This window comes from Suillus clintonianus (assembly GCF_016758775.1).
Source record: "Suillus clintonianus strain FC179 chromosome Unknown DEU56scaffold_71, whole genome shotgun sequence".
In the NCBI taxonomy this organism is placed as follows: domain Eukaryota; kingdom Fungi; phylum Basidiomycota; class Agaricomycetes; order Boletales; family Suillaceae; genus Suillus; species Suillus clintonianus.
The window spans coordinates 26,458-38,458 of record NW_024539295.1 but is presented as its reverse complement, the minus strand read 5'-3'; the positions used below and the strand labels follow the sequence as shown (position 1 = coordinate 38,458).

The 12,001-nt window shown below is 47.6% G+C and overlaps 1 protein-coding gene across 1 annotated transcript; it reads left to right on the top strand.

Moving 5' to 3' along the window:
* Positions 1 to 5,379: 5,379 nt before the first annotated feature.
* On the top strand, positions 5,380 to 9,562 carry DEU56DRAFT_758552 (uncharacterized protein; the record flags this gene model as incomplete). The annotated part of the gene is made up of 13 exons (XM_041350240.1): positions 5,380 to 5,444; positions 5,830 to 6,111; positions 6,187 to 6,522; positions 6,640 to 6,886; positions 7,007 to 7,026; positions 7,088 to 7,187; positions 7,240 to 7,398; positions 7,587 to 7,904; positions 7,970 to 8,234; positions 8,316 to 8,468; positions 8,564 to 8,635; positions 8,658 to 9,147; positions 9,280 to 9,562. The coding sequence occupies 13 exons, from the start codon at positions 5,380 to 5,382 to the stop codon at positions 9,560 to 9,562; spliced, it is 2,790 nt and encodes a 929-aa protein (XP_041205390.1).
* Between the last annotated feature and the right edge of the window lie 2,439 nt (positions 9,563 to 12,001).

Genomic DNA, 12,001 nt, shown 5'->3' with positions numbered 1-12,001 from the left:
CGCTCTTCTCCGTGGTACTACCTCTCACTTGACAGAAATCAACTTGCGCTATCACCTCGAGGCGCACATGCAGACTGATCTTTGAACAGAATATAGGTCAGAGAACGTCAAAGATATCACCGACTTTCGTCCATGGATGGAGAAGATCAGACTTCTCGACAAGAAACACCTCCGTGGAATCGCCAACCTTGAGGCGGCATTTCGCGCAGAACGGATGAAGAACGGGGGCGACAAGAAACTTACGTCTTCCTCGCAATTCAATTCCAAGGCCTCTCGTACAACAGTCAGGAAAACGGGCGCGTTCGTGCGTGTACCACCCCTCATGGATGAAGAACGCACCTTGCTTTGTGAAAATGATGGATGTTTCAAGTGTCGGGAGCCGTTCGCAAAGCACACCACTGCTACCTGCAATAACGGATTTCCTGACGGTGCTACATACAAACCAATTACCGCAGCCACTATCGCTGCAAAGAAAGGCAAGAGGAATGGCGCAACGGTCGCTTCAGTGGAGCTCGCCAAAAGGGTTGCGGTGGTGATGCCATCAGCAGCCTTGGGTAACGGTACAGACTCAGATGAGTGCGTGGCCCCACTGACAACACCCTTGCTTCTGTGGGACTGTCTTATCGATGGTCCTGCGTCCTCTTCTCGTGTTAAAGCGCTAATAGACGATGGTTCCACAGCAGTTCTGATTGACGAGAAACTCGTCGAACAACTCGGTCTTCAACGTCGCAAGCTACACACTGCCATGTCCTTCAATGTCGCACTTTCGGGAGAGGAGAAGGACTCATTTCTCTTATCGGACTATGTCAGACTTGCATGTATTTCTATTGACTCTCGTTTTACTTCACGCAGTGTACATGCAATTGTGGCTCCAAACCTCTGTACCCCTCTGTTACTGGGAGGACCCTTCCTCCTTCACAACAAGATCGTCATTGATCACAAGCTCGGCACGTGCACGGTAAAGGACCAAGACTACGAGCTACTCAACCCACAGCCGATTATTAAAACGAAATCCATTGTCCCCTCTCCACCGAAGATGAGTGAATACCGACACGAAGTATTGCGTGAATTGAAATTCATCCTGCCAGAGTACAAACAGCTGGTCGACGACTCTTGTGAGCCTGTTAATGGCGTCGACATCATTGCCGCGATCAAACAACGGATCACAACGCTTGCGTCGGCCGAGCAACTTAAACTTCGTGACTCCGCTGTCAAAATTGAATATGAAGATCGCTTTCCCGCTGATATACCGCACAACGACACTCTACCCTCAGACGTTCTATTCCACGTGCGCCTGAAAGACGCCAACAAACTCATACAACAGAGGGGGTATGACTGCCCTCGCAAATATCGCGACGCATGGAAGATACTACTCGACCAGCACGTGGCAGCGGGACGTCTGCGTCCTTCCGACAGCCCGCACTCGTCTCCTGTGTTCATTATACCGAAAGCAGACCCTACTGCTTTACCAAGGTGGGTCAATGATTTCCGGCAGTTAAACTTGAACACCGTTCCAGATAACCACCCGTTACCTCGCATCAACGAGATCCTGCGCGACTGCGCAAAAGGAAAAATATTTGGTAAAATAGATATGACTAACTCCTTTTTTTAAACAAAAGTACACCCCGACGACATGAAACTACTCACCGTCCATACTCCGTGGGGATTATATGAATGGACAGTGATGCCCATGGGCGTGCGGAACGCTCCAGCCGCACATCAAAGACGAATGTCGACAGCACTCAGGCACTTAATCGGCAAAATCTGCCATGTTTACCTCGACGACATAATTATATGGTTGCAAACGTTAGAAGAACATGAACGTAATGTGCGACAAGTCCTCGACGCCTTGCGACCAGCACACCTCTTCTGTTCCCTCAAGAAAACGTCACTCTTCAATCTCGAAATTGATTTTCTTGGACATCATATCTCAGAACGTGGGATCGAACCGGATGCGTCTAAGGTAGCAAGGATCCTCGACTGGCCAACACCTCGTAAAACTAATGATGTGCGTGCATTTCTCGGCTTGGTGCGATACCTGGCCAATCATCTACCTGCACTTGCGGACCACGCGAGGATCCTAACGCCGTTAACGACAAAGGCCACGGAACTCGACTTCCGCAACAACAAAATATTTCTGATGTGTGATGCATCAGACTTCCGTACCGGAGCGGTGTTGTCATGGGGAGAGACGTGGGAGACAGCTAGACCAGTGGCGTTTGATTCTGCTCAACTACAAGAAGCTGAACTTAATTATCCAGTGCACGAAAAGGAATTACTCGCCATCATCCGTGGACTGAAAAAGTGGAGGGTCGAACTACTCAGTGGACCCATCCAAGTTTACACAGATCATCGCACACTTGAAAACTTTGTAACGCAAAAGGGTCTCTCCCGTCGGCAGGCCCGCTGGGCAGAATACTTGGCCCATTTCAATCTCACCATATCATACTTAAAGGGCGAAGAGAATACGGGTGCCGATGCGCTATCACGACTTCAAATAGAAGACGAGGAAACAACCATCACGGCTGCCATCGTCAACTCCTCCTTCAAAATCAACCTTGACGAATCGTTCATGAAAGATATTGTCTCCGGTTACGTTGACGACCCGTTCTGTAAGAAACTAACTGCCCTCGTCGGTTCTCTACCAGGATTAGAACAACGCGATGGACTTCTGTTTGTCGCCAATTGTCTCGTCGTGCCTCAAATCAACCCACTTCGCGAAAAGCTTTTTCACCTAGCGCACGATGCTTCAGGACACTTCGGCGGGGACAAGACGTATGCTACGTTAAGATCAGCATACTACTGGCCCAATATGAGACGCGACCTCATTGAATCCTATATCCCAAGTTGTGTCGATTGTATGCGGAACAAATCGCCCACCACATCAGTCGCCGGTCCGTTACACCCACTGCCTATTCCAGATGCGAGAGGAGATTCGGTCGCCATTGACTTCATTGGACCCCTGCCAGAGGACCATGGATTCAACACGATCGTAACGATGACCGACCGACTAAACGCGGACTTACACATAGTTCCATGTCGAGATGACATCTCAGCTGAACAATTTGCGCTCTTGTTCTTCGACAGCTGGTATTGCGAAAATGGGTTACCACTCGACATCGTGTCTGACCGCGATAAGCTCTTTCTCTCTCGCTTTTGGAAATCGTTGCACAACCTGACTGGAATTAAGTTAAAGCTCTCATCGTCATACCACCCGCAAACCGACGGAGTGAGCGAGAGAACTAACAAAACCATCAATCAGTGTGTCCGCTTTCATGTGGAACGAAACCAGAAAGGTTGGGTCCGTGCTCTGCCACATGTTCGCTTCCAAATCATGAACACTATCAATGCGAGCACGAACACCTCCCCCTTCCAACTACACATCGGACGCTCTCCTCAAATCATACCGCCATTACAACGTCCCATAATAGAAGACACACCAGAAGACCAACGCGCTTGATTGCTCTTGACACAACTACAGTACGACACCATGGAGGCGCAAGACAGCCTACTCGCCGCAAAAGCGTCTCAAGCGACACAAGTCAATAAACACCATTCGAACGAACTAGCACTCAACATCGGGGACAAGGTGATGCTTTCAACAAAGCACAGACATCGGGAATATATGCAAAAGGGCGATAAGCGGGTCGCAAAGTTCATGCCGCGGTTCGACGGTCCCTACACTGTTCTGGAAGCACATCCCGAGACCTCCACGTATACCCTCGATCTCCCCAACTCCCCCAATATTTTCCCCACCTTCCACTCCTCACAATTACGTCCCTTCCACGCCAACGATACAGAGTTATTCCCCTCGCGCGTATATCCTCGACCTGGGCCGGTGGTCACCGAAGACGGTCAAGTTGAAACGTTCATTGAAAAGATTGTGGATGAGAAGAAGATCGGAAGAGGAAAAAGATACCTGGTACGATGGCTCGGTTTTGGCGCAGATGAAGACGAATGGCTGCCTCGGCGTGACCTCGAGGACTGTGAAGCCCTAGATGTTTGGGAACGGCAAAAAGAGTCTCCATAGGTTGGGAGGGTGTAAGCATGGCTTACGCAGCAGGCGTACTGACAGACATACCGCTTATCCATCAGACTCGTTGATTGGACACCTTACGATATTTGCTACTGTTTACAGGATGCCTACGGACTCCTATTTATACAGGACTCATACAATTGTATTATCTATCGTCTCTTACCCTGATCCGAATTGCATACACTTCTACTTGTTACTTCTGTCTGAGTGTTTCTACCCTTGGGTAGTTTCCACTCTTTGGAAACACTGATTTGAACTTTAGAATGTATATATGCATGGCCTGGGCCCCAGTAACTCTCACATTGTCGCCTTGCAACATCAGGTGAAGCAGTTGTAAATTAAACTTGTACAAGTGAAAACCACATTTTTGACATTAGAGTAAGTTCCTTTCCCTATTTGTTGAATTATATTGGTACTCATAGTATTTGACTTGGAGGTCCGCATTCAACGAGCTTGCACACAATGTGCAGCTTTTCAATCCAGATCTGTCATATTCCGTACCTGAAGCTTCTTGTCTGGTCTGGTCCGTCCGTTCTCTCGGGTCTGTTCTAGAATTCATTTCCCCGTGTCCCCATTTGTATATGCTTCTTGATGCCCCTATATGCCCGGATCCTTCTGACAGTTAATATCCGGGTTCATTCTGATCTATCCGTTAGTCTATTCATTTCCTTTTCATTTAACTTGTCCCCCCTGTTTCATTTAATCTCCGGCTCCATTCTCAATCGTCCGCAGCAGTTCATATCCGTTAGTACATTTTCTACATAGCCCTCTGATCCGAAGACTGTGCTTTGGCCGGAAACCTGTCGGATACACTACAGTATATAGACCCTTTGTAACCCGTAGTATTTCCTCAGTTCAAATATTAACTTAGACTCTGTTCAATCCTCGTGTCCTCTCGGCTCTTAGGATTATTATCCTAGTCCAATCCTCCGAGCCTCGGGATTATATCCCTAAGGCTAAATACCTCCGCCTCTACCTTCGGGTAGTCTATACCTTGTTAGTTTCTACCCGGACGAAGTCTCGGGTAGTCTTCCCTCTTTCATCCGGCCCGTCCATACCCCTCCACCAACAATATCTACCCCCCCTGTAAATTAGGGGCACGTACTCGGGTAAAGAGTGCAGTGCACGAGCTGAAGCTAAGCCCCTCCGGTCCGACCCGTTGAACATGGTCTTAACAAGATCCCACTCTCACTGCATCAGGAAAAATGGTATTTGCACTAATTGCAAATATAGCATCTATATCCCTCGGAGCAAAAGAGCAAAAAAAGACAAGTGCCCTGTTATAGTTGTCATATATAGCTGCCACATCCCAATAATAAAACTCCAACCTCCCAATCTATGTGATGCATCTCTATGGCACAGACGACGACCTCAGTGCTTGGAGGATCAGGGACGTGTCGAACATCTAGTGAGCATTTGTTTTCTTGAGACTGTATCTGCCTTTCCATGGTGTGCGGTTAGTGTGCCACATATATCTGCGAGTTACATATTTCCCCTGTGTCAGGGTCTGAAGGACCCTCTTTAAACACGGTCCAACCCCCGAGATTGTAGCGCTCACTTATGAGGTATTTGTAGACACTACTTGTCGACACAAGTTGTCGATCAGATGTCGTCTTCATTGAGACACTGCCTCGCTCACTATGATACAATGCATGCTAGCGATGGTGTCAATCATGAATGTTCAACACTCACATTCAAATCTCTGTATCAGCCACTGTCACACCAGTTGGGACGGCAGATCAATCCAATACCTTGTACACCATACACTGAATGCAGCTGATCCTCATTTACAGCTCACAGGAGACATGGGACTTGCGCCTCAATGACTTGCAAGAACTCCATAACACCATCATTGCAGAATGGGATGACTGGGTAGCAGCTGCACCTAGGACCTGGAAGTTGGATGGCTGGCTGCTCAGTCATGCACCTGTGGCTGTAGCCTGTCGCTATGGTCAGAACCAACCTATCGCTAATTTGGATGCCCAAGCAAATACCATAGAGGCTAAGAACTGGCATGCAGAGAGTTCTATCGCCAGTGTACGATATGTATCTGTTGCCATAGCCACAGATATTTCGTACGTCCTTTTTTCACCATCGCCCCCTCATGCCTGCATTTCCCTCCTCATCAAACTCACTGCGTGGATCCTCAGCTGCACTAGGGTCAAACATTGGATCAAGGTGCCTAATGAAGACATCATCCAGAAGTATGGTGTGGTGTATGACTCCCCTGATCCCCGTATTCGCAAAGAGGTGGACTTAGACAATTCTCCACATCACGATCCCATTACTCGTCGTGAAAACAATGTTTATGATGTGGATGGCCGTCACATTCCTCGTCTCCATGAAAAGACCCATTGCAATGCACAACCATGTGGCCTCCTGGTTAACTTGGAGACTATCTCAGAGTTATTTTCCTCCTATATCCCAGACTACGATGCCATGATCATTGACCAAGACGCGTACTGTGGTGAACAGAGTTCCACTCTGTCAGTGTCTGTGTATCCCCAGGCTTTCCTCCGCCCTATTGGTCATGTTCAATGTGATGCAGTCCTTCCTCACTTCGCTCCATTCATCTCTGACATCCGTTGTTCGACATCTCGCAGACCCCGCACCGTCAACTTCGACGATGACGATCCATTTCCAGAAGAATATGATCTCTTTGAAGATAGGGTTGATGGTGATCAAGGTGTTCCTCCAGTTCTCATCCCCAGTGCTTGTCAATTTTACAATGAGCTGTCCCACCGCATTCATCCCTCCGCAGCCCTCCATAATGTTCAACAGGGTCGCATCATCTCTGCCCTTGTTGGAGCTTATGGCAATGCTGCCACAAAGATCACTCACAACACTCAAGTTTGCGAATGCAAGATGGGTCTCCCCCATCAAAAATATGACAACAAGATAAGCCTTGATGATGTCCCCCACACCTTGCGTCTTGAGAACATATACATCATTTAATGTGATTCACTGAAGGCAGAAAAGTGCGATGGCATGTGAGCATCCTCAGTCTTTCGCTGTGTCTCGATCCCACCCAATTCACATTCTCATCTTTAGGTCTATATACAAGGACATCATTGTGCCGCTTGCTTGCGCTTGGTCCCACCCAAATATCTTTCAAGCCCTCAGACCACACATATGCGTATTTGCTTCCCATGTGAGTCATTGATTTCTTACTGTTGTGCCACTTTCTAATTTGCTTCTTCCAGGCATTTCCTCAAGTCTATCAATGGATGTCCTTCAGTATCACTTCCTTGCTCGAACATTTGTGGGCTTACCTGTCGGAAAAAAGTTCCCAGGGTTTTAAGGCCTTGCAAGACATTTTAATGCTCTATTTGGAGGGTGTCCTTATAAGGGCTTTTAATTTGGTAAGATAATATTTTAATGCTCATTAAAAGGCACTTATAAGGGCCCTTTTGATGGCCTTATGTTGAATTTTGCCTCACCATGCCTCCGAGTGGCCCGTTGAAATGCCTTGTAAGGCCCTTTTAAGGTACCGAGCCGACCTTGTAATCCGGCAGTATTACAATGGTATCTAACTTTTTTCCGACACCAGCTCCCCATTTTGGAGTCCGGAAATAAGCCCAGGCATGAGGTGATCGAACTCTGCTCTGTCCTGGAACACACCCTGGCATATGGTCACACCAGCAATGCAAGAGTCCTCGCCGCAAGGTTGATGAGGCCTCTTTGGTTGATCCAGAGCCTCCTTGAGCAAGGACTTCCTACCTTCACGCCTGCAGTGCGTATCACGACAGCCATCAACAATCCCATCATGATCAGTGCGGCTGATTGGCCGACCTTGGACAACCTGAATGTCCCTGCTATTGCATCCAAGAGGTTGCAAGTTCTTTTTTATGGCAATGATCATTTCGAGGTGTGTGCCTTTTTTCGGTTTTCATACCCAGTCCAGGACTCGCTGCTGACATTGTCTCTTTAAAGGCTTATAAAGCGGGCTTTCACATTGAATTGTCCATCAACAAGCTCTCGCCGCACATCTTCCTCCAATACAGCTCCCAGGAACACCACTGCATTGTTATTGCATTAGTGGCTTTGCACTCCTACATCGTCGACATCAAAACCTTGGTCGCGACTGCAGTCAAGAAGGAATGTTCAACCAATGATGAGGACATGAACTTCGACATCGACAATGGAGGACCAAGCAGAGACAAAGAGTGTCTGAAATCTTTGCAGAAATGGTTGGCATGTGAGCATCCTCTGGGCTACAAAGACAGAGCCTATAAGCACCTCTTGTGATGCATTGTTGCAGATCCAAATGATTTTTCAGACGGTCTACCCTGCTCATCAAAAGAGAAGTTGAGTGTGCAAGATTTTGCGGCATGTATCTGCAAGATGACTCGGACCGAATATCCTTCATCCATCACTGCACCTCTCATTATGACGGCTCCTTCCACAGCTGTCTTTTGGATAGCATACACTTGTATGCTCAAGTACGCTTCCACAAATTCCCCAGCAGCTACCGAGAAATGCATGCAACAATCTTACATCATCACTGCCAACCATCTTCAAATACAGCATGTCCCTTGGCATGCGCCTCATGGAGGAGGGAGGGGTCGCCCGTCATGAAAAGCCATGCACAACTCATGGGTGAATCTTGAGAAATCATCAGTGGTCAACCCTTGTGCCTCAATGGTCGGTCATGCCAACCCTCACCCAATCAACTTGGCTGCTGAGGCAGCAAAGAAAGCTCAAGCTTCCGATGCTCACGCTCCATGGGCTGTGGAATCTGTCACACTTCAGTCACTCCCTGATTTCTTTTCCTGGAACAGTCTCCCCAATGAATTCAGCTTAGACAATATAGAATGCAATGGCGACAGCACTCTCACCCAGATCTATGAGTGGGTGTTCGCGAACTTCAACCGAGAGAAGCCGATCCACAAGATTGCATTGCTCACTGGAATCTACTTCAGCCACATGCTTCCAGACGTGTTCTGGGATGCAAAGGACAAGCCGTCAAATAGAAAGCTTTTGGGGGAAGCATCTTCAACAGCTGCTGTGAGGACACTTCCCTGGAAGCCCAACAAAGGCAGCAGAAAGGGGAGCACCTGGCGACCTCAGTTCATCGCCATGGTGCCAGCCTACATCATCTCGGTATATAAGTGAGAGAGTCCTTTGCAAAAGTACTTTGCAAACAAGAAAGCATTTCCAAGCTAGTGGAATGCGAAGCACAGCGCGAAAGGGATAGGGTCTCTGAATTTGGTGCGCATGGGCCTGGCTAAATCACGGTCTAGTCACATCTTCAAGGGGGGTGTCCCACTGTCTGATTGGGTGTTGCTGACGAATGAGGAGATCAACACAAAGCACAAGGAGCTGATGGGCTTACTCCAAGATTGTCAGTATGGGCCATTCAAGATTGCAGTTGCCTTCTTTGGCCTGGACAAAGCAGTAGAATTGGGCATGACCACCGGCACGTACACTAATCACCCAGCCATGTCATTGATCGCACTCAAGAAGCGGCTACAGCCAGCATCTGACTCTGAGGTGGAGATTGTAGAGGAGGTACAGCACACATGACGCAGGCATTAGGGTGAACATATCTGCCATTGCGACTGTACCGATGGCGGATCTATAACGACCACAGACTTTACAAGTGACACACATATCATACCCCTATGCACGTAATAGTTCTAATAACATGGTAGTAGACAAGTACATTCTCACTCACCACACGAGCTATAAGTGAGGTGTCAAGAGTAGATGCGCAACCAGTGTAGGAACATATTCCTGGTTAGGCTTACTTTACCCCTATTTACCTTGCTTGTGTTGGCACTTGGATAGCTTACATAATCATGTTGGTCTTTACCCTTACCCTCACCTGGAGTGACTTTGAATGCAGTTTCCCTTACCCTCTCTCCCTCTCTGAGCTCTGAGCCTGGTCCAGAAACCCTGGGTCTTACACTGTCAACTCTGACATAGTAGCTAGGCAGCAAGACCCAACATCAGATTCCCACCAATCTGAATTGTTGTACCCACACCGGTTTCAGGATCTTTCATCCGACCTTCATCTACTGCTATACCGAGGGATGCAACACTTAGGTCTAGCCAAATAATAATGACATGTCTGCACATCAGCTACTCCTGCCCTGCATATATACAATACACTCCGCCATTGCTACTGTAGCGACGGTGGTCCATTATGGATATGTGGGGACATTTACATGTTATATATGTTGGTACTACATACATATATATGGCATTAGTCTGCCATGGCAACTGTAGTGATGGAGGACTATATTGTATACAGTACAAACAATAGTGCTGGTGTAGTACTTGCCACTTAGATATCATTTGGAATATTTGGGTGGTGGAGCTGTCTATGTGTAGAATCTGTTGAATTGGTTGAGGTACTATGAGAACGTAAGCTTTGAGTGAAGAGATTAACTAAGTAACAAAAGTCCAAGTGAGTTAACAAACAAATTTAATGAGATTTTGGGCACATGTCGAAGGGTTTTTGGCCAAAACACATCTTGGGGCTTTTCTTAAACGGGGCATGAGCGAGCTGAGATGTGCGGGTGGGCCATGCATCAGGCCATTTGAAGGACATTTGAAGCTTCAATCAAAATTGGTTGATTGATAGAGTAGAGTGTCTGTCAATCAGGTTAGTTGAGTCACTGGAGCAGGCAAAAATCAAAGACCATCTGCTTGAGCCTAATCTCCTCTGGTCATTCCAGACAGGTAAGTCATCACTGTCCCTTGGGACACGATCCCCTATGGCTCTGGTCTGTCCCAGTCATTTTGGGGGCGAAACCAGTCCTCTACTGGGCAACACCATTCCGGCCTTCGAAGGGTTGATCCAAAGGTGGAAGCTTGTGGCGGATTTGAAACTCACCAAGCTGCAACAGCGGTATCATGTTCGCCCTTTGGCAAGTTTCGCAACTGCGGCAGGGCATACACAGCTCTATGGGTGCTTGCCAACTCCTCATCCCGACGCATGCATAAACAGGGACTTGCCTACCGCTGACAAGCTCTTAACAGAAGAGATCAATGCTAATGGAAATAGCTACAGCTCTTATATGAATCGCTCATTTGTGATGGCACAAAAATTCGACTGGGACCGCGCACTTCAAGACGCACTCAAGGTCACATACACAGTCACATTTTGACCTCGCTATAATAGGCTAACTCACATGGTGGCATAGAGCATGAGCATTCAGCCCTCATTGACAGGCTGTATCTCCAAGGGTATCTCCCTCTGCGGAAAAAGGCAATTTGGCGGCGCAATGAAAGCATTTGACCTTGCTTTCATGTTCGTGGACATAGATTCAAACACCACTCATCTTCTGCTCTTGATTAAGGTACCTCAATTTTGCCTCGCATGCTCCCTGTTTTATGATGTCTCTTAGGCTATCACCCTTTTTAATGCAAATCAACATAACGAGGCAATTCTGCGCATCCAACAACTGGCTGCCACTTGTCCAAATGTTGATATGGTTGCCTGTCGTAATGTGGAAGTAAGTCCTCTCAACTCTGTCATGTCCACAATCATGTGTTGACACTGATCTTCACTTTGCACATTAGGCGTATATGCGTGTTCAGCTGGGACTAAATGCATTAGACTGCGCGGGTCACATCAAAGCCGCTACCCATTTCACTGCCACTGTAAAAATCATTGCTTGCTCATCTAAATGGGACCCTCATTCTCAATGTCAAGACTTTGCCGTGGTACGTCAATATGATGCAACCAAACATGCTATTCATGCCCAATGTGCCTTCTCCAGCTCTTCAGGTGGCATCTGGAGTCCTTGTGGGAAACCGTCAACCAGAACCGGTGTTATGCACTCCTTCGGGCAGGTAGAGCTAGAGAAGCCCGTCAATTGTATCGATATATGATGGATATGAGTGATGGAACTATGAAGGCTGGGTGCTTCGATTGGTCTACTGGCAAGTTGTCACCAATGTCACCAGGATACAATTCTCCTTACCAGTGTTTTACTAGCTTTCAAGCAAGAGTAC